Source organism: Clarias gariepinus, chromosome 17 (genome assembly GCF_024256425.1).
Source record: "Clarias gariepinus isolate MV-2021 ecotype Netherlands chromosome 17, CGAR_prim_01v2, whole genome shotgun sequence".
In the NCBI taxonomy this organism is placed as follows: domain Eukaryota; kingdom Metazoa; phylum Chordata; class Actinopteri; order Siluriformes; family Clariidae; genus Clarias; species Clarias gariepinus.
The window spans coordinates 14,019,112-14,042,892 of record NC_071116.1 but is presented as its reverse complement, the minus strand read 5'-3'; the positions used below and the strand labels follow the sequence as shown (position 1 = coordinate 14,042,892).

The 23,781-nt window shown below is 39.1% G+C and overlaps 1 protein-coding gene across 1 annotated transcript; it reads right to left on the bottom strand.

Moving 5' to 3' along the window:
• Positions 1–4,885: 4,885 nt before the first annotated feature.
• emsy (EMSY transcriptional repressor, BRCA2 interacting) lies at positions 4,886–23,610 on the bottom strand. The gene is made up of 21 exons (XM_053476104.1): positions 23,549–23,610; positions 21,449–21,508; positions 21,109–21,217; positions 20,909–21,008; positions 18,825–18,899; positions 18,532–18,707; positions 18,296–18,454; positions 17,169–17,428; positions 15,821–16,049; positions 15,404–15,628; positions 13,212–13,361; positions 12,844–13,017; positions 12,410–12,546; positions 12,141–12,317; positions 11,859–12,060; positions 10,597–10,761; positions 10,315–10,464; positions 9,681–9,811; positions 8,908–9,426; positions 8,488–8,811; positions 4,886–5,836 (listed from the first exon to the last, which is right to left on the bottom strand). Exons 3-21 carry the CDS (start codon positions 21,212–21,214, stop codon positions 5,639–5,641), a joined length of 3,657 nt encoding a protein of 1,218 aa, XP_053332079.1. The 5' UTR covers positions 21,215–21,217; positions 21,449–21,508; positions 23,549–23,610; the 3' UTR covers positions 4,886–5,638.
• Between the last annotated feature and the right edge of the window lie 171 nt (positions 23,611–23,781).

The following is a 23,781-nucleotide window of genomic DNA, read 5'->3' as shown; positions in this document are numbered from 1 at the left end:
TGTTATTTCTTACTACAAATAAGCAAAATTCAGCTTGGGGTATACTAAAGTAACTATCATTCAATATTTAAAATGCAAGACTTGTTTTCTACAGTTATTAGCCCTGGAATGCATTGTTTGTCTGATGAGGTTCAGGTTTCACCACACAAGGATCTTGTTAAACTGGTATGAGGAAACACTATCTGTGTTATGCGGAGGAATGCTTTAAAAGGCCAACAGCTTCTTAAGAATTCTAATTATATATAATCTATACGATTTACCCGACTGAGCGAAGAGTTTGTGCTCCTGCCAAGCTCGAAGCCAGACAAAACATCATTACATTAGTGAAACTCATTCGCCCTCACAGCCAGCATTACGTAGCAGCCATGCAGAATGACTGAAAGAAAGAACATCAAATGATTTCCTTTCAGAATGAGACGATTTCCTGTGAAAACAGAGTCTGGAGTTCAGACAGTGCTCTTGAGACATCTTGAAGGTTGGATGACATCGAAATACTTTCTGATGAGTCAGTTCTGTCTGCTTTTTCAGAATTGTAGGAGAAATAAAGGAACGGAGTAAACCAAGAAGATAAATACATCTTGAACCATATTAGGTAATAGCTCTGATGAAATAAGCCCTTGATCGCGGTTTCATCAAAGTGCAAAGAATCCTCTGTAGATTGGTGGAGGACTTCAAAGAAAACATATGATTTCAATGTATTAATCAACAAAGACTACAGAAGAACCCAGCACTATATTTTAAGAAGGACCAGTGGGAACAGTGCGAATAAGGGCAATACCGCACTCGGCCATTCTTCTTGCTCATCATTCTCACTCAGAGATATGTGATTAAATCGAATCGCCATGGCGAAAGGACCAGAGAAAGATCTGAGAGCCAAACATGTCATGCACTAATGTTTTAAGCTGAAAGTGGGTCAGGTTCTATTTGGAACAGGATTAAACCCAGACGTCTGTGCAACATTTGTGTCAATTTCTCACTAAAGACAAAAGATTTCCTCACAGCAGTCTAGTCAATTCTACATATATTTACTATCTATCTAATAAGAAACACCTGTACACCTACATATTCGTTCAATTATCCAATCAGCAAATCTTGGGCAGCAACGCAATATATGACATCATGTAGAGACAGGGCAAGACATTCAGTTAAAGTCCACGTCAAACAGAATAGTCAAGAATGTTCCTTTAATAACGTTCGACTTTGACATGGTTCTTGGCACCAGGTTGGCAAGTTTGGGTATTTTAGAAACTGTTGGGATTTTATTAGATAATATAATATATAATAATGTAACATGAATCAATTTTTTTTAAGTTTATATAGAATGAGGTATAAAACAAACGAACGAATAAACAAACAAACAACCACAAAAGACATCATGTGAGTGACAGTTCTGCAGCTGGAAACTCCTTGATGATGTGAGATGTCAAAGGATAATGGCCAGACTCATTTAAGCTGATGACAGAACCTGAAGTTGAAGTTGAACAGTGGAAAAATAAAAAATAGTCTGGCTGTGTTCCAGTCTTTAACTCCAGAGTTCAGGTGAATATGTTTCCTACTGTAGAGTCAGATTCCTGTTAACAACAGTGGAAACTAAATGGGTCAACAACCATGCCACGGCACGCAAAGTGAGCGTGGAGGTGCACAGGTGTTCCTAATAAAGTGGACAGACTCACTCATCAGTTCTACATTACACACAGGTTAGTTAGCTCTGTCCACTTTATTAGGGATACCAGTACACCAGCACTGTTTTCACTTGGAGTCACTACACATGTTTTAGTTGTGGACAACACATCATTATCCCTGCACTTCAAAAGAAACAAGGAAAAAATGTCCAGGTCAAAAGGATGCACAGAAGCCCAGTTGGTTCCCAAGATTCCTTATGCTGGACAAAATCTGAAGTTGGCACTGAATGCATATTATTGAATCCAATCATTTTTAAGATCACAGATTTAAAAACATGGTAGGCCATACTTTCACTTATTAAAAATGTTTCACTTGAAACGCAGCATGTTGAATAATTGTAATATTATTTTATAAGGCAATGATACTGATACAAATAATTAAATACAGTCACACAGCTATCATCTTCCATCCTGAAATTAGTGAGATACGGTTGACTCAGCTATGAAACAGCAGGGCGTTGAGCAAGAAGTGGGGTAAAAATAAATATATTAAAAAAAAAAGAGAGCGAGAGAGAAAATGGGAATTTATGGCCTGAGTTCACTCCCGTAGGGCCTCATTTGTGATTACTTTATTCAGTTGCTGGCCAACATGCCGCTCTTCCACTCCTGGGAAAAAGCACCTCACCTTTTATCTATGAGATAAAATTATTTACATTCCAGCGTTATATGTTCCAGCTGTAACTGCACGATGTGGAAATACATAAATGTGACGTGCTTGGTGCATCAGCACTGCAACGCGCAAGCCTACGTGTGCCGTGTGTCCTAGATCAGATGAAAGGTGCGTCAAGTCCAGGTTTTGTTTTTAAAAAGCATCATGGGGTTGTTTCTCTGAGCTGATATACCACTGGAAGGCTGGCAGGGTTTCCAAATGAGCGTGCAGACATGAATGAAAAGGAAAAGGAAAAGGGTGACGCCAAAAAGAAACCCCGTTCCATAAATCCTGGCCTGAAGCCTGCAAAATTCCAGTGAACTAACCAGAGACACATGTCCACATCTTAGTCAGAGGTCTGAGCACATCAAGCTCACTCACCTTTTCCATGTTGAACCTTATGTTAACGCTGCAATTAAATAGGGCAATTTAGGGGCGTAGCAGTTAGAGGAAAGTAATGATCACCTGTTGTTTTCTTATAACATCATGTCCCAAAGTGTTTCATTTCTCTTACACCACAGCATTTTGCCACAGCAACATGTATATTATTATTTTTTAAAATTAATAACCTACATGCTATGTTTTAGCCATGTATAGATAGGTGTATGTGTTGGTGAAAATTTTGTTTCGGTTATAACTTGCACTATAAAACAGTTGCTCCCTTATCAAACACTTTTTCTCTTAAAGGTAATAAAAGAAAAACCATGTGATGTGAAAAGACGAACTGGAAAGCACAATGTCTAACAAAGCGCTGTCTGATAAGTCAGACTATATAAACATTTTCCTGTTTGTAATATTCTTGTTACGGTAACAACTCGGCTTAACGCAACAAAAAAAAAAAAGACCCTGAGATGATTGAGAAATCTTACGAGTCTCCAGTCACTAAGTATATGAATTTGCTTGTAATTTTAACCTGGCCAGGTTTTCTAGTCAGAGCTACAAATCTTCCATAAGTGGCCATAAAAGTCTTTCTAGGAGCGTGTAGCTTAACATAACAATCTGAAATCAAGACAGGATCCGTGCAGGAAATCCTCAATCATCTAATTAACTTGTGTACGTGTCCCACCATGTTTCCACATGACACTGATTGCTTTTGGAAAATATGAAAAAAATTATAATAAAACAAACTCTCTCAGTCACAGGAATCTTGCAGTAGAAAAACTCAGCTTGAACCAAAGACAGGCGTCCATTTCCCCAAATGAAACTAGTGATCGAGAACAAGTTCCCACTGCTCTACACACTATATGAACTCCGGGAACCTGATTTCGCGCCTGGTCCAACTATTCCTAAATGTACAGTGCAGATCTTTTGGTGGCCAAACTGCCTTTTGGATCTCAATCCTAAATCTGTTATAGATAAATCCTAGATTTGGCTAATAATGACGATCCGCGAGTTGAAAGTTGACACCTATGCTCACAGGGATCTGGACAATGCAGAACTAGTTTAAGCTTGTACACGGGTTTTCCCCGCACCTGATGCCTCGCTTGATCATGACAAGGTACCCGAAACTGAAAGTGTAACTTCAACCAGCTGATTGTCTCAAACTCGTATTATGTCAGAACCACAAAACACAACACCCTTTCAAAAGTATTCAGTGTTTCCTTTAGCTATTCGTACAGATCTATCCAATCTGAGAGAACCAGGTCCATTTAATATGTGCATTGAATCATGGGAAATCCCAGAACTTTATAAAGACATCTGAAGCTGCCAGCCTTTTGCCACATGGGTTATTTTACACTTGTTTTTAATATGTACACACACGCACGGGCATAATATTGTGTCAGATGACATAACACAAAGAGGGAAGACAAACAGGAAGCTAGAGGGGAAGAAAGAGGAAAAAAAAGTCTGCTCAAAAACTTTCAAATAGTACGCTACTAGTAAAAAACTTTAGCGTTATCTCTATATTGAAGCGCAACACTAGATGCACGTTATCTGATGTTACATAAGATGCAGGCCTTTCTGGAAAAATCACACAAATTATCATGACCCCAACACTATGATTTTATCCAAAGGTTGGACGGCTGTGGCAAATGACAGGAAAACATCCTCGGAAAGTCCCAGTGAAAAACATGGAAATTAATGGAAATATGGCATCAAGGGCATGGAGTGACAGAGAAACAGAAAGTGACATGCGGTAGGAGAGTGTGTGTGCAAATAAGGGTCTGAAAGGGGCTTTTAGTGACGCTCTCTAAATTTCCACAAGGCCAGCCGCCGCCTCTGCTTCACACAGCTCATGGACCATAAATAAAGGCGGTAATCTTTAAAAGCTTTCCTACACATAGAACTGATACAGGCACTGGAATCCACCAAGAAACCCATCCTGTGTGTTTACCTGGTAACACGTAATCCCTCACACACCTCCAACCCTGGCCTTTCATTAGGCAGCACAATGCTATCAGCTGATTGATAGGGAAATTGGTACTTTCCGAAATTTAAACGTGAAGCAGGAGCTTCTAACCTGCCAACAAGTATAATGATGATAACATCTACAGTACTCGTCCGATAAGGAGTGACTCCTATTGAGTTTTATGAATAAAAACAATACCACGGATAAGGTTTTGGCAAGAATCCTTAATTAAAGTTTACTCTATTCAAATTATAAATTGTACATTTGAAGACAACAAAGCATGACTGAGTGAATTCCAGATGTTTTCGCTTTCGGAACCTAGAGAAAAATGTCAGTTTACAAGTGCATCTTGACAATAAGAATCTTCTATGACTACCCACGTTAAGTATCGTGACAATATTTACACTAAGCGGTACAGTGCACACACTCCCTCCAGACAAATACGGCAAGGAAACGATTCAAGAATCTAGTCTTAACAATTTCACATAATCATTTCTAAAGCGAGAGCTCAATCTACAGTATCATATCCAGCACACATACACAAAATGAATGACAAGTTAAGGTGAGCCAATAAACAATCGTCCTTCCTGTCTGACTTGCAGATCATGTTAATCATAATACATGTTTTTTTAGTAAACAAAACCAAACTATTCTGAAGCTCTGCTTTTGAAATGTATTAAAAGGAAATCTCAGTTCAGGGTAAAATACTGTCCTGTAATGGAAGAAAAAAAAAAAACAAGGATTGAGAAGAAATAGTTCTGAACAATAACTATTTGTTGTCCAACCATAGGATACTGAAGGGTTCTCGTTAGGAAGTGTTCTTTATAAAATTCTCTTCAGGAAATGCCTTAGAATGCCACCGGTCAAGCCAGATTCTCTCTTACTCCTTACTTCAGCGGAGTTCGTAACTGTGTGAACGCTGGAGTGTTTAAGAAGATAACAAGTAAAGTCTTTTGCTCATTGTGATTGGTCAGCGCAGGTCTCCATGGGACTGGGCGCTGCACCCTCATCATTACTGCTGTCCACTTCCTGGTCCAGTGTGGCCTCGTCGTCTAGGCGCTGGCTGGTGTAGTCGGTGATCTCCAGGAAGCCGCTTGGCTCAACCACAACATTTGACTGGCTCGAATCAGGCATGATGGAGTACTGCGGGATCACCTACAGGACAGAGAGAAAGATTAGGGGTTTTATCTGTACTACAACAATCGTCTCATTATGCAACTTTTATCATCCAGGATATAAAAGGGGAAAATTCATGTCAACTCATAAAGTTGGAGTAGGAATAATATTCAAAATATCAAGAATAACATCTCATTTTTGTATTTATTTGTTTGTTTTGCGTGCATACATCTGCTAATCAAGACTAATTCTCAGGTCCGGGTTTTTCTGTGTATGTGCGTGTGTGTGGTGTGTTTTCTAAAACACCTTCTAAAAGAAACACGTTACATAAAAAAAAAAAATCCCAAAAGTCAAGTTCATTTTCCAAAAAAAGGCTACAAGGAAAAAGACCAACAGGGAGAAGAAAGGGGAAACATTTTGGTAGAAAACAGATGATTTAAGTTGATTCTTTAAGGGAAAGGAAGTACAATAAAGTCACTGTGGCATTTGGAAGATGGCACTAAAACCACTGCTGCACTATTGATCGAGGCTGCTCTTGGGCACTTCCAGTCCAATGTGAGTAGGTGTGTTGTGCTGTACGAGCTCAGAGAGAGATGACGGGATAAGGGGATGTTTTGCTTTGTAGGTGAGAATTAGATAAAGAAATCTGAATTTGTTGAAGTCTACATTCATTTAGGTTATAATTTATAAGTACTGTTATGGTTTTTAAGAAGGCATCAGGCAAAGAAAACAACTAAGGAGACTGTTGAACAATCGTCCAGTTAAGGATTGTCCAACAGGTTTTCAAAACCTGAAAGGAAAGTGCTGAACCAACAACTTTGCTTGTTGAAGAAGCATTGTAAAATATCAGCAGCAGAAACCAGAGCTATATTTAATAGTGAAAATAAAGTACTGTGGAACCTCGGCATACGACTGCCCTCCCTTATAAATTTTGGCCTTAAGAATTGAACCGAACGGAGGCCAAGTTGCGTATACGTCTGGGAATCGTTCAAAACTTGTTTGTGTCAGTGAAAAGCCAAGCTGGAATGGATTATTAGAATGAATGAAATTTGTATGCAGAGGGTCCGCTCTATTAAACAGCTGTGTGGCTACAGTATAAGTAACCTACTTGTTAATGGGACTAATCAGCAACCAGGGCTTCACTTCACTGGTGAATCAGGGTGAGAAGGGAAAGCATGAAGAGGTGTACCAATCATGCATAGTGCCCATGTGGAGGCCATGTGTTATGATCTGGGCTCCAATTGGCATTGCAACATTATGTGGCAATAAAATAAAGTCAGCTGATGACCTGAATGTACTGAATGACCAGGTTTTACCATAAATTAGGTTTAAAGGCATATTCCAGGATATCAATGAAATAATTTATTGTGAATCACTCAAATTGTGAAATTGTGGTTCAGGGAGCATCATGACAACTGGACACCACAGAGTGCTCTACAACGCTTCAGGAGCTGATCTCCCGTCATAACACAAGGTCTTGGGCAAATATTGGTGCAACTCTGGACGGAAATAAATATTGCTGACATTGCATAGTGGTGCATGTTATGTCTCAATAATGCCACTGCGGATTAATGAAAGGCTCATATGCAAGTTTGCTGCCAAAAATGATACCTAGATTACAAATGTTTGCACAAGGTTTACTTTTATATAAACGGAAATTTTCTTTTAATTCTGTTAAGCTGCTTCAAATAAAAGCGCTATACAAATAAAACTGACTGAACAATGCAGCCTACGCTACGGACGAGCCTATATTATAAGAACTCAAAAGAAGAGAATTTAGCTGTCTACAAATATTTAACATGAAACTAACATTTTCAGGCAAACCTGCAAGATCATTAAAAAGGGATGGTAAACTTCCTTTTCAAGCTCACAGATGAAACTGCAACATGAATCATTTTATTTGGGGGAAAAACATTACGGTGAATGCTGTAGGTGACGGGTAAGGAGTCAGCTGTACATGCTGAATTCACGTAGAACATTACAAGCAAAACTGGACTTAATTTGTCCCTGAGCGTAAGCCTTTTTTTTTTTTTGGAGTAATTATAGTAGTTAAATATTTTAACGGTATTCCTTTCTTTTTCTATTTTAGTTAAATATGTAATTATTAGGAGGCTTCGCCAGCCCTCTGACACACACAATGACTTTCCAAAACCTATTAAATAATAAAAAAGTTAATTACCTCCTGGTCATAATAAGAATTTTGCCCTGGCTTATTAAAAAAAAAAAAAAAAAAAAAAAAACAGAATCAAAGAGAATCGAGTGCTTTGCCATTTAGTATTGTTAGACAACAACTAATGAAATACCTACCACTATCAATATAGTCCACTACAACAGTGCAACATTCTGATATATTAGTTAAAATAAGACTTTATCAGGTTTTAATGTAGCAAAAAGCCTTACACTTTTATCATGGGAAACACTTTGGTGTGCCTGTAACTTATCTGTCTAGCTAGCTCACAAACTTTACCTGATAAAGAGCATGTGGCCCAGACTATGGAACATTTTACCTTATTAATGATGAGCCGATGACACGTCATGTTATGTTATGTTATGTTATGTTATGTTATGTTATGTTATGTTATGTTATAACCATAGCTCTTTTGCACTGACGCTTGTCTTCCTCCATACTTCACCCTTCATTCTCTCCCTATACATTTAACTTTAAATAAGATGAACTACCGGCTGTTTACCTGAATAACGTCCAGGTCTTTGTTCTTCTGGATGCGTCCGAAGGTGGTGTGTGTATGTTTGGAGCTGCTGATGTGTGGAGACGTGGAGGCGGCTTTGCTGAAAGCACCACAGTCGCTGGATGAGTCCACCACCACTGCCTCGGTGCCTGGCTCGATCTCTGCCTCCATCATAGAAATCTTCAGGATGTCCGAGACGCCGGGTTTCTCCGAGCTGGACTCGGCCTGCAGCTTGACTGCAGCCTCACCGCTGCTGCTGGACACGGGAGGAGCCCCAAATGTGATTTTAGTGACTGCTGCTCCTTGTGTTATGATTGGCTGCTGCACCTGTCAAGGAAATTTTAAAATAAATAAATAAATAAATAAATAAAGGCATGAGAGGTATTCCAGATTGTGTGTGTGTGTTTATGTGTGTGGTCCAACCTGGCTGCTGCTGCTGCTGGCTGTTTTATCTGAGGCAATGGGATGGTGCGCCTGCAGGGGTGGGGGCTGGGAGAGCTGTGTGTGTGTGTTGGGTCGATGGTGTGAACTTGGTGCCTGCTGTAATCGGGGCAGCTGCGGCGTGTGGACCGGTTTGGGAGGAGTGTGCTGGATTCCAGATGCAGAGGGAGCGGAAAGAGAGGAGGCAGGAGAGACAGGGGGTTTATCTGCACGTGCAGTCACGGCTGGAACCGGAGGCCTAGGACTGGGGCTGATTTTGGAGACCTCGGTCTGGCTGAGCGTCGACTTGGTGGGCGTGGATATAGAGAGCACTACTGGCTTGCTAAGGGGGTGTGTGGGGGTGCGGTGCTGCTGTAGAGGGGGAGGAGGAGGGGGAGGAGGAGGTGGGGTTGATGGATTTACTGATCTGTAGAACAGTCCTGTTTGAGGGTCCAACGTATCCCCTTCCAGTTCTCCCTCCTCCACTATGGCCTGCTCCTCCAGCGGCTTGAGAGCTCCTGCCTGCAACACATCACACAGCAGGGTTTTAAACCAGGGCATTTTTTTTATTACAATAAAACTGGCTTTATTCCCAAATGCTTTCATCCTCCCACCGGTTGCTATAGCAATGATGCGAGTATTGAAATGCAAGTGAGAGAGAGATTTAAAGTGGGTCGGGTTTTTCTGACATCAGTCTCAGCCTTCGCACAACCCATGTTCACACACATCAAACACACACACACACACACATCAGCACTGCAGTGTTACCGTAGTACCTGGGCAGTAATTGAGCTGCTGCTGCTGGTAGAAGCGGGAGTGTTGGAGCTTTTCACAGTGGAAGAGAGAGATGGTGACTGACTGCAGGATGTAGTCACTTCACCTCCTGCTGCAACCTTTCCTGATTTACCTGAAAACATTCATTTACCATGACATAACTTCTCTTTTTTAACTTTTCTCACACTTATTATTCGCACGACTAGGAACGAACATATTCCTTTCAAAAGTGGAAACAGCTTCTAAATGAGCCAAGATGTTGATGGAACACTGAAACAATGATGTCACAAATGGAAATCACTACAGTATTTTCTATTTAAAGCGAGTTTGGATTCTAAAACATTTTCATTTTAAAGGCCTCTACTGTCTGTGAACTGCAATCAAAAACAAAACAAAAAAAACACTTAAAATGTAAACAGAAACCTGAAGTGTTGAAACAAATCAGATCACAAAAATCAAACCATAAAATCAGTACCTAAAAATTTTTTGATTGTATCTTATATAAATTAATTAGATCATATAACATTTCCAAACTTAAATAAGAATATAAACTTATATACTCTTGGCTTATAGTGACCCCTTTTTTAATGAAGCATGCACAATAGTATAAACATCTGGAGTTAACAGTACTGATACCTGTGGCCTCTGCTGGGATCTCAGGCTCCCCTGCAGCCTGGCCCGAGGGTTCAGGAGACTGTCTCCTCTCCGTGGGCATCTGTATGGGCACTGCCATCTGACTCAGATCGATGGTGTGCTGCCGTGGCTTGGCCTCTGCCTTTTCCTTTGCTGATAAGAGCAATACAGCTGTGTGTGATTAAAAGCACTAGAAAAAAATTGTGCAACACTTACCTAAAGATGGAAATCAGGTACGGTAAAATAGCCTTCAATAAGACATGCAGACATACTGTACATACGCACCTGTGGTCTGCTGTAGCTCTAGCAGGGCTTTAATGGTAGACGTGGCAGACTGGGCCTCTCCACTTATGTCCTGGTAAATGATGGTGGGACTCGCTTCCACTGAGACTTCTTGTTCTGTCCATTCCTGAGCCCTGGAGCTGATGACGTGCACGACGGACTGGGTGTCTACAGAACGGCAGGAAGGTCAAAGTAAAGTATACTAACATGGCAATAATCATTTGATCCGTATCACATGCTATTCGTAGGTATAGATACCCATCATCCTTAATATTTTCCTTTAAACATGAAATTACTCTTATTAATGAAGTAATATAGTGTAACATAGCACCCTTCTGAATAAATGTTCTTAATGAAAAAATAAAACTGAGTAAAATGGTTTCTCTCTGTTTTGACAAAAATGTCCCCATAATAAGTGTTCTGTTCTGTTCATGTTCTGTTTGAAAAGCCCTCTTAACCACGTCCTGGAGTCAAAAAGGGAACCCGTGCTCTTTCGGGTGATACCAGATAACACGGCCATGAACAATATTTCTTCTTTGCAACACACTGAAAAAACACTGTGTAACAGGAAAATAATTTTAGCTAACATAAGGTCCACTTTCCTAAGGTTACCAACCGTCTACTGCTGGAGACTTATGAGCTCATAGTTTTAAAATTACACAATTTTAACTGATTAAAAAAATTAATGCTCATGAGCTGTTTAGAAGCATTGAAGGAAAAAGCCCTTCCTGTGATCATCTCGCAAGATCATTTCTTGAATGTCAACAAGCGTCATTAAACCACAGTTAGCGTTTTTGTTGTGGTTGGATGAGATCAAAACAATCTTTGTCCCCATGCACACCATTAGCAAAGTTGTTGACAAAATGGGACTTTATTTAGGAAAAGAATGCCATACCCAGTGTTAAGGCTGGTGATGGCTCTTGTGAAGATGGATGGCATCAGGATATTTACACCATATATGACTTGGCCATATACAGAGCTTTTAACAAGCGCTCTACGTTTGGGCACACAATATAAATGATTAAACGTGTTATTCTATTTATATATTAGACATAAAGCATTGCAATTTGCAATTTGAACAATAGATGTGTGGCTGTTTAATGAAAAAGAAACGGTTGTGGAACACTTAAAGATTAAAGAAATCGTGCACTTTTTAAATTTCTAACATTTAAGATAAAGAATATTTTCATGTTGTAAAACGGTGTAAAAAATATATACATTGTTCAAATGGGAAAGCATGTGGCCAATCTACTGCAAGCCCTCACCATGAGTATTGTCTGAAGATGTGGGGCTGCTCTCCATGTAGGTTGGAGAGTCATCCTTGGGCGCCCCCTCCTGGCTGGAGCCTGGGATTACAGCTGCTTCGGGACCGCGCGTCACCTGCTGCAGCGTCTCGCTCACCAGCTGTCTTGCCTGCTCGCTCACTACAGTCGCCTGGAACGCCATTGGCTTGGGCTTTATCAGGACCTGTGAAGCATTCTGGGTGAAATGCTGTATCTCAGCAAGGTAAATCAGGCACGACCAGTAGACCAAAAGCTTTAGCAGACCTGGGTCTTGCCCTGCTGACCGTAGACTATCTTGGTTGGGATGAGCTTGGTGGTGGTAGACGGCTGCACGGCAGAGCCCAGACTTTTCGGCTGCGTTACGATCATCTTCGTGATGGGCCGAGACGCAGTGATGATTGCAGGCTTTGCTCCCGGGACAGCCTGCAAAGCTTTCTCTCCCTGAGGAACATGCACGCTCTTTTAATCGACTTCAACCAAGAATAATTGGTTTATTATTATTATTAGTATTATAATTATAATTATTATCCTACTCCAGCATTTAGCAGTGTGGTGACCACATTCTTGCCAGGTAAGCCCTGAATGGTGGTTCCTTTCCCAGTGGTTTTCTGCACCACGATGACATTGGGTTTGGAGGTCATGGGAATGGTGGTGATCTTCGTAGTGGTGCCTGTTAATTATCAGGGTAGAAATTAAATCATACTAAGTCCTACGGAAAGCGAGTTTAGATTCTCTTCTTTCTCCTGCCTTTCCTCACACTCTTACAGAATTATGCTCATTACAAACTTTTAATCAATACAAGATGTCATTTAAGAGATTACGTTTTCATGTTTCATCCTGCCATGACTAAAGGAAAGACCTGAGCAGTTGGGAACTTTTGTACGACACATGAAGCAAGTAAGAGTTATTTAACATGAATGTGAACACCCTGTTCCTTAAATATTGTTTTTGTCTCCCAGCAAATTACCGGAAACCATGTTGGTGCTGATGATCTTTCCGCCCAGCGTAGCGAGAGACTTGGGAACGACTGTAATAATGCTGCCGCTGGTGGTTTTGACGTATGTGGTCCCAGCAGGTGACGTGGCCATTCGAGCGCCGATGGATGGTGTGACTGAGGGCCGGGTGTATGTAGCCTGGGTCCCTGATCACACACACACACACACACACACACACGACACATAATATATATATATATATATATATATATATATATATATATATATATATATATATATATATATATACACACACATCAATGTGTCATGAACAGTACATGTTGTTGTTAATGAGTTTAACCAGAACAGGATTTGGGGCTGGCGTTTAAACCTGATGTACCTGTCGGGGTGGAGACCAGCTTTGTGGTCATGATGGCTCCGTTGCTGCTCACCACCATGATGGGTCCGGAGCTGCTACTCGGCATGGCTGCGCTCGAGGGCTTCGGCAGAATCTTACTCGGCTGCATCTGCTGGGTGATGATCTTCACACCTACATATGTAGTCAAAAACCAAAGTTTTTAAATTTTAAATATTTATATATACACACACAAATACTGTCATGTTCAAAAGTTAGTACAACCTTTTTATAATTCCATGTTGTTGTTTTTTGTATAAAAGCATAATATAAAAGATCATCTGATCGTAATAGATCTCAGTATTAGGCAAATACAATCTGAGACGAAGAACATAAAATCTTTTCACTGTGACGTTATTTATTTAACAAAAATAAAGCCAAAAAGGAAAATATAGGCAATACTAAGTACCCCCATGACTCAATAGTTTGTAGATCCAGTGTTGCCAACTTAGCGACTTTAGCAAGTATTCAGATCCCTCTAGCGACAGATTTTTAAAAAAGCGACTAGCGACAAATCCAGCGACTTTTTCTGGTGTTACTGGGGACTTTGATGTTTCTATACCGTACCGTTCTTAGACTTCTCAACTTGCTGTAGCAGGAGGAGGGCTGGAACTGTGACATTAAAAAAAAAAAAAAACTAACATTAACTAATTAACATTAGCTTCTATGTTCCTTTTGTGTTCTATCTATTTATTTTAGTTTTCTTTATTATACAATTAACATTCTATTTTTTTTCTATTCTATCTCATTCTAGTTTATTACATAATAATAATACCTTGCTATTGCACTGTGTTAAGCTAACTGAGACTTGTTATAGCACTTGCATATCATTGCCCTTTTTTATTTTATTTTAAGTGTTTTAATTAAAAATAAATAAGTAAATAAAATTATAAAAAGCAGAATATTTGACAGAAACATTATTTGTCATGACATTATGTAAATGTCGTGATGACGTCATGTAGCGACTTCTAGTGCCTTCTTTGGACAGCCAATGGCTACTTCCCTTACTGAGGAGTTGGCAACACTGTGTAGATCCCTCTTTAGTAGCAATAAGCTGAAGTAATTTTTTCCTGTCTCTCAGATCATTCTGGCCCATTCTTCTTTGTATCATTGAGGTTTTTGGGCATTTGTTTACACACAGCACTCTCTTAAGGCCCCACCACGGCATTTCAGTTGTGTTGAGGTCTGGTCTTCTAGGCCAGTCTAAAGCCTTGATGTAGCCTTGATTCTGACGTTGAATTACTGGTGTGCTTTGGATCATTGTCCTGTTTGCATGACCGAATTTCGACTAAGCTTTAACTGTCGGACAGATGGCCTCATATTTTCTTTAAAAATACTCTTGTACACAGAGGAGCTCACGGTCATCTCAATGACTGCAAGGTTTCCAGGTCATGCGGCTGCAAAACTCTTGGTCTCACCTGTCCATAGGACACAGTCCCAGAAGCCTTGTATGCAGGTTTGCGAACACCAGTCATGCTTCCATGTTCTATTTAGACAGAAGAGGCTTTCTCCTGGCAACCCTTGCTAACAAACTACTACTTGCTCAGTTTTCTTCTAATTGTGCTCTCATGGACCTGAGACATTTAACATGCTCATTGAGGACTATAGGGTCTGAGATGTAGCTCTTGTTTTTTTTTGTATTTCTCTAAGCATTGCATGGTCTGACCTTGGGGTAAATGTGCTGGGACGTACTTGAATGTTTTGCACTTGCGAATAATCTTTCTCCTGAATCAAGGTTGAATGTTGTTATTTACTTTATTTTATACGTTATTATGAACATAATTGCTTACATCTTTCCTTCTTAGCATTGTGTGCTACACAAACTGCCCAAACTTTTCCTTTAATAGAGGTCTGATAATCAGTTAATGAAAAGCTGAGGATTAACACCACCTGGCTGCACTTACCCTCTTGAACCCCGTAGAAGCTGGAAGGGGGTACTTAATTTTGCCCACATCATTTCTGGCTTCATTTTTCTTAATTCAATAAAAGTGGCACGGAGAAAAAAAAATGATATGTTGTTCATCTGAGGTTGTATTTGCCTCGTATTTGCGACCTGCTAAGATCAGATTATTTTTATTCGGTCCGTTCACAAAAAAAAAAAAGATGGAATTGTAAGAAGGTGTGCTAAATGAGCGTGTCTGTATATCTCCAGATGAAAAGAGAGCTTGGGTTCTGACCTGACTCCTGTTTGATCTGTATGGTGGGTTTGGGTGCCGACACTGTGCTGGTGGTTTGAGTGGAGGACGAGAGCGGAGACGCAGACAAGCCTTTGGGTGGAACTGTCTGCTGCGGCTGCTGCTGTTGCTGCTTGGGGAACTGGAGGAGCTGAGAGGGAGAAGCCACCAGAGCTTTGGGGGAGGGCATTCTCGCTGTGGCCACCTTCACTGCTGCTGTGGAGCCAGCTAAGCCAAAGGTGCACGTGTATACACACACACACACACACACACACACACACACACAAAGAAAGAAAAAAAGAAAGAAAGAAAGAAACAGTGTTAATACAAAATATAGATTTACACTGATTTATAAAGAACTAAGAGTTGTACAAAAAAAAAAATAAATAACATAATTGATAATATTATTCTAACAATTACTTTGAGCCACAGTGGACATGACCATCGTAGGAGTGGAGGACACCACAGTTGTCACAGCAACAGGGCCGGGGGCAGTGGTGGTGCCGGCTGAAATCACCATGGTCTGCTTCTGAACAGATGATGTGCCTGCAGAGCTAGACACCAGCTTCGACACTGCTGCATAGTTATGAGACTTGGAGAGGATGTTGGGAACAAAGCTGGAGCCTGCAGAGGTTGTAACAATGATGACCTAAAAAGAGGCAAAGAGATCGGTTCATAAAATTAAAGACGCGGAAAGACAAGATGACTTCTTGTAGAATTAGAGATGCACCAATACTGATTCTTGACCAATACCAATTTTAGATTTTTTTTAAGAACTACAACTGACATTATAGGGTATTGTTTAAAGATTTTCTATACCGGTACCGATAGCCAGACTTCGATAACAGTCCCTGAATGACATTTTGTTCAGCCAATTTTGTAAAATACACTATAACAAAACAAGAAATATATTACACATTATGGTGCATATACAGTGGAACCTTGGATTAAGAGCATGATTAATATTATTAAATAATTTCCCCATAAGAAATAATGGAAACTTGAATTATTTGTTCCACAGCGCGAAAAAATAAATACAGAAAAAGAATTAGTACTAAATATTAAGGGGAGCAGCAGGGAACACGATTACCCACAATTCTGCAGTGCAAGACAGAGAAAAACCGTTGGCTCAGTTGTGATCACGTGACGCTCGGCATTAAAACAAGAAGTGCATGCGTGAAACAGGATACTCGGTACTCATAAACCAAGACTAAAACCTGTGTTACTCAAAGTCTGTGTATAATTTTATATCTCAGCTACATGGCATTTTCCCACTCAAAGTTTACATCCACATAAAAAAGAAACCCATTTCCTACAACCTGAAGTTGTCTGTTAAGTTCACAGATGAGTTTTTTGTTTTAAAACCAGGATGCCACCTCGTACTTAATTTGCTTAATGTCTAACTAGAGATAAAGAGAGAGAGAGAAAGAGAGAACTAAATATTAGTATAATATAACTCGAATAAACCATTGAGTTATTGCTTCACATTCATCAGCTGTACTATAATGAGGCTCTTTTTTACTTTCTTATGTTTCAAACAAATTCATTTAATTCACAGACAAATGAGCATGTGCAATGAATGATGCTGTTTTAGTGTAGGTAAGAAGGTAATTGGGAAGCTTTATAGTACCAGACGGCTGCTGAAGCTCCTTAAGGTCTGATTAAAATATTCTACAGTTCAGCTTTTTATTTCTCCATCTCTCTCTGACCAGATGTGTCTATGGCGCTCTGTGTGTGTGTGTGTGTGTGTGTGTGTGTGTGCGCTGACCTTCTGGGTGGTGGTGTTAGTGGCCTGTGTGCTTGGCTTGGTGAAGGTGATTTTCACTGGGGACATGTGGGGTGGTAGCGAGTTTGTGATGCTCTGCATCAGGTTGCTCATCTTCGGGCTGCCGCTCACCGGCACCGTGATGCTCTTTGTGGTGGGCGGGGTCACCTTAGGCACCTCCTTTAACAGGACGGGTGAAGAGCCTGAGGAGTTTGTGCGCCGACGTTTGCGAGGCTTTTCATCCTCGTCAGAGCAACTTACACCTGTGAGAGAGAGAGAGAGAGAGTGCAAGACTCCATTTTATAAGACAAAAACAGCATCTGTGAAATCACCTGACATTTATGGGGGCTTTTATGGGAAGAGCACTCATGGCAGCCATTTGCAAAGTTAGTACAAATTAGTACTAAAAAATTTAAAAGCATGCTTTTAATTGGCCATTACTGAGAGCACTAGATGATGAGCATTCTGCTTTTAAGAGTCATAATGGTATCAAAACGGGCAAAGTTCAAAAGCAGATCATATTAATTATAGATTTAGGTGCAGGAAAATCTAATTCCATCGAGCTTATGGCTCACAGCAAGGTTTAAAGGAGGCAAAATACATGCAAACACATAGACTTTTAATAAAATTAAATACATATTTCATTTTAATAAAATTACAGCTTAGAAAAACTATCTGCTTTAAAAAGTTGAATACTTGCTAGACCCAGAGGACACACACACACACACACACACACACAAACGCACACAATAAGTGCTATAAGATTTAACTGATTACGCCATTTAATCTATCATTTGTTCAATTAGTTGAATTAATGGTTTTCAATGGTGAATCAATTCATACTTTTTTAATTACTTGGATAAACCCACAATAAACCATCTAATATTAAAGAGTTTCTTAAAAATATATCACAGCTTGCACAGAAAACAGAACTTGCATTTTATGCAATTACTCCCATTTAATGAGAGGATTGCTGCTTCAGTGCTATGGAATTACACTGAAGATTCCCCATGATCGAACGAATAATTAAACAAATCGACACTCTATTTATGATTCACAGCATCTCTGCACATGATTATTACAATTATATGCTTTTTATTATGTCAGGACCTAAAGTATTAGCTACTTACTCTTCACATACACAGTGCTCCCGCTGGGCAGCACTACCACATTGGAGGCAGGACTCGTAGGCCGAGGCGACTTGACGGCTGCTGCTGCTACACTGGCACTGGGGGCAGATACACTAGAGGGCGTCGCTGTAGTGCTGGTATACGAGTAACATACCACCACTGCAAAACAACAGCATCATCAACACTAAAGTAATTCCAAACTGCATTCACAAAATATTTCCTCCGTCATTATTTACCTTCTTTGTTGCCGGTCTCTGCAGGAAGAAGTAGGGAAGAGTTCTGATGTGCCGTGGCACTAGCTACTGCATTGGCTGTGACTGTAAAAGCTGTTTGAGGCACCAGCCTGGGCATCAGGGGGACCAGCCTTCGTCCTTCAATAGACCACTCCGAGGAGCTGTTTGGCCCAGACATGCTGTCAGATGAAAAGCAGACGGGTACATGTAACTCATTTTACTGATGTAAATAAACCGGGTTTAGTTCGTGTTAGTTACATTGGTTTAGACTCTGTGTAGTGAATTTGCTGTCTTACTGGTATGCGATGGTAGTGAGACGCTCATCGTTCACTGCACGCCGCACCTCTGCACGATGCCGCTCGGTTGAGATGCTGGTAAAAAGATTATGCATCAGATTGATAAACTTTAAAGGGGAAAAGAAAATGTAAGTAGAAAGCATTATCAGACCAAATCAGGCAAATGAGGGACTAAACATGGAACGAGATATTCAAAGCTCCAGTGTTACCGTTTACTCCAAAACTGACCAGGTAAAAAAGTGGTAACGTAACACATGGTAACTAGTCTGTTACTTGCATGGTAATCCGATATGTGACAACACTGTTACATTGTATTGTCTGTCAGATTGCCCTGATGCGCATGGTGCAGCAGGTGATGAAAACTGCTTGGAGTAGTCAGCACTACAGCATCGAGGTGCATCAACAACTGTGAAGCATTCTACACTGAGACATAATAGTATATACTAGGGATCGGTTAAGTGCTGATAAGAATTTTGAGAATTAAAATTGTACTAATTGACAATGTTTTCTTCCGAAGTTCACATGTCTATTAGCTTGTACTCCACAAGAGGGCGCACTAGCAATTCACAGTACAATGTGCAAAATTAACTAGATCTTAACGCCTCGTCTTTGAATGAAGAGCAAGATAAGCATTTTTTTTACTGCCATATTGGGTTTCTCATTCTTATGTACTGTTTTTTGTTTCTTTAAACAATTTGGGCTTCATTAATTCCTTATAAATAACTAAATGGGATGTTGGGATTGTGCTGCTATTAATGTTTTTTGTTTTTTTTTAAATACGCATCATGTTATCATTAGTTATTAATTGTTAACGTGTTCGACTGTTGGTTAAGCAAATGTGCAAACTTTGAAGCCCTACCACATAACAAATTACATGCCAGGAGGGAGAGGGGGTTTATTGCTTTTCTGGTTCTTAAATGAACTGAGAGTAACAATTAACCCAGACACAACATTCTCCTTGTCCTATGATCTATCCACCCCTTGATCATTTTGCTGTTTACACAGAAAAAAAGCATTGACTTGTTCAGACTTCCAGGCCAAATCTGATTTTTGGCATATCCAGACTGAAATCAGTTTGGAAATCAAATTGCTTTTATGTAGTCTGAAAAATGAAATAAATCGAATCAGATTTTTTTGCTAATCCGATTAAATTCAAAGGTGATTTAAAATCAAATTCAAATCAGCTTCCTAAAAATGTATCTCTGGATGATCTATCAACTTAAATCCGTTATCACTGTCCATTACGTCACTCAAAATGAACAAGTTCAAGTCCACATGGTCATGTGGTTTGGACATGCATGTGACCCGAAGTGTGAGATGTGATATCTCCGTTCTTAACTGTCTTCTTGTTATCAGTCTGTTGTCATACGTCTCCAGCATCTGATGTAACCCAGCACCAGTCCTACAGTCTACCTACGCCTCCGTCGTCGTTACCATAGCAACCAATGCAGAAAGGTCAACAATGTGTTAAATTTGGGTTACCAGTCTGACCAGAGCCAAATATGATCTGATCTGCAATATGAAATATGACTTACCTGCAGTCTGAACAAAGCTTTAGTGAAGTTACACACTTATTAAATAAAACAAAATAAACATAACATAATGCTAAAATAATACAAACATACACTGTGATTTACTGATTTCTCCTCTAAGTGTTATTAACATAAATAAAGGTGTTGTAACAGAATTTTTTAATATTTTATTACACAAAAAATATCAGTTTAAACTTATAGTTTTTCTGTTTGGCACATAATAATACATCTATACAACCAGATGCACACATGAATACGTTTAAACTGCTATTATAACCTCTTCATGGCATTTCTTTATGCATATTTCTTCACAAAATGTTCAGTTAATCAATGTGAGGCTGCTCATTTTCCTCAGCACCCCTCTGTCCCACAGTGAACGCATGGATTTATTCTTTAGTTATCTTGATTGATTCCATCTACATTTAGTCTGCTTTATGACCAGATGGTGTACATGACTCTTAGCTGCTTGCTCATTGGATTCTAAGACGCAGAAACCTTAAGGCACAAAAACACACACTGACCCACATCATTTTAGAGCAAAGCTGAACCTACCTCAATACTTTAGTAAGTTCCCCGAGTAGGTCTTTCTTGTCTTTGGTGAGATCACCCTGGGCACGAAGTGCACTGATCACGCCGGCATATGCCTCCAGCTCTACATGCAAAACATTTACAAACATGCACATGAATACGTAGATTTAGAGAGGTCTTTACATTTGAAACTTTTAAGCACCAAACCCATAAGAGCATCTCACCGAGCTTGCGCAGGATTCGTTTACAATCATCTCGGCTGAGGTCGAGAAGCGTAGGCCACACCACCGGCATGGTGGCAGGCAGCTGAGGCTTCTCCTGCTGAATCATCCACTTTTGAAAAACAGAAATGAACCATCTTTAGCAGTGCAATCTCTTTTTTTTATATAGCATAATAAACAGTTATTACAAACATGTTATTGATAATGTTTTAATACAATTTAACTGCATTGATTCAAAAACAGCTTTAAAAAAACTCCTTTGGTTTTTATTATTTTTCACAATATCACTATTGTTGTATTATTACTATGTCATATGAAACAAGTCACAGATATAAACTGTTACCTTTCGGAGGCAGTGAACACTGGCAGAAATGTGCACGCTCTAATGTGGTTCTTCTAAAAACTTAAAAACAAAAAATATATATGTTCATTAAATAATTTAATTCATTGTTGTAAATATATCTATTCTTTTCTTTATATATTGTTACAAAATAACAACATTCTGAAACATTTTAAGACTATATGCCGCTCTCAACAGATCAAGCAACTTTCTGAGCAGCTGTTAGCAAAAGTCTTTCACAGCTGATAAGAGCATGTCTGCTCGACTCATCAATGACCAATCACTGATTACTATCACCATTAATGATCACCAAAGTCAGTCCACTGTTTGTTTAAACTTAACCGTTCAAACTGCACAATTAATCACATAAAATTTTTATCACAATATGAAACTGGGCAGTTATTTAATTACAAAAGCGCTGCAACTTATTAATTTACACATATGGAACCTCAGCATATGAATTTTGAAGGAAAATATTACGCGATACAAATTTTTATTTGCAAGAAATAATGCAAATAATTCGTTCCAGCCACCTAAAAATATTACTAATGATTATAAAAAAAAAACCTGGAAAAATCGCATAGCTTTTGAACGCATGCCAAAGGCAACATTGGTATTGTGGGTTGACTTACAAAACAGCATTCGTTGTCTGAAAACAATTTAAGAAATTAGGAAACTTCCTTCGTTTGGTTTTCCACTGATACAAACAAGTTTGCTGGTTCGTTCTTTTGTTTGTATACCAAAAATGCTTCACAAAAAGATTTAAATTTTTTAATCCAATTTTCATAAGGCAGGGGATTTGTATGCCGAGGTTCCACTGTAGTTGGGAATTTATGTGGAATTTAAGTACTTATTTTATATATAATTTCGAATTGATAAATAAATAAATAAATAACCTCAAACATCCTATTAATAAGATCTCTTGTTTAAAATAGTTAAATATTGGAGTTTAAACTACAACTGCAATATGCATCAACATAAGCACAACTAGATTTTGTTTTCAAAGTCAGCAGTCATAATATTGATGTACTGTTGTATAATATTGATTTAGTCTGCGTTCTTGAAATTACAGAAAATAAAAATACAAAGGATAGTCGTCTGTGGTGTCATGAGCTATAACATTTCCATAAAAGTTATAATCTACAGTATTATGTTCTAGTCTATACATTTTAGAACATATTGGATTCTAGTTTATCCTGAAGGTCTTCAGGAAATTTTCCTTTTTCCGTTACACAAATTTTGATTTGCAAATGATCATGACGAGTCACCAAATATTTTTAAATGAATCCAAGTCATGTTTCTACTTCTAGTGACTTTTAAAGCTAAATTGCACTGGTTCCTTCCCACAACTCTTTAGACAGTTAAAGCCATGATCATGATGTTAATTTAAAAATGTTAGACGTCTGAAAATTAACTGTGCAATTTAATCGAGGCAAAAAAAACAACAACGCAGAAGCGAGACGTTAGACGTTATTCAGTCCTGACTGTCTCTATTAGGAGGCTGAAAAGGTTTTCTACAGAAAGCAGAAGAGGGTGAGGTCGGAGAGAACAGACTTCTCTACCAAATAAGTTGCATAAAAATATATACAAAAAGAAAAACTCCCTGATTAAAAAAAAAAAAAAAAAAAAAAACGCAGGTGACTGCAGATGGCATTGCAAAGGGTTAAAAAGCCTCACATTAATCATGTGCACACTGTTACACCACTACATGGAGAGCACACAAAAATAAACTGTGCGACACATCAGGTAGATTCATGATAAAGATCAGCCCACTGTGACCAACAGCTAGTTATTTATCCTCCACAATCCTAATCCAAAATGAATAAAACACCCTAAAGACACTGATCGCCGTAAAATCGTGTTTTTTTTTTCCTGCATGCAGTTTTTCTAAAATAAAAATAACCCCTTATCAGCACTAAGAGGGTTTTCTCTCAGCTCTACTGGCTGGGCAGGGATGAGATTCAACATGAACCACCAAGTCTCAACATTAGAACAGCGCTTTTAATCCTTTAATAACTTTGCATCATATCACAACCAGAGGTAACATTGTATCATTGCAAACTGCAACAGTGTTACCAAATATAGGCAAAATTAAACACTAACCTTTGCTAGATCCAGTCCCCAAAGTCCGCCATGTTTAATGTTTAATCGACGCCAAAACAGAAGAGCCGCTGCTGTAGCTGCCCGCAAAAGTGCCTTAATGTAAATCTCAACCTGAAGGAAAAAACATTAGGTTTGTTTTTATTAAGTGTTTATATACTTATACAATATATTAACACGATTAAGTTAAAATTATTTTTCCTAATATATTATCTTTTCTATGTTATTATGATGGG

Bases quoted from the DNA above. Each gene is read 5' to 3' on its own strand.
- emsy (XM_053476104.1), bottom strand. From the start codon at position 21,214: ATGATTCAGCAGGAGAAGCCTCAGCTGCCTGCCACCATGCCGGTGGTG. The intron at 12,547-12,843 runs GTAATTTGCTGG...GATAATTAACAG, and splicing joins CAGCACCAACATGGTTTCCG to GCACCACTACGAAGATCACC. The intron at 9,427-9,680 runs GTACTACGGTAA...GATGTGTTGCAG, and splicing joins GCAGCTCAATTACTGCCCAG to GCAGGAGCTCTCAAGCCGCT.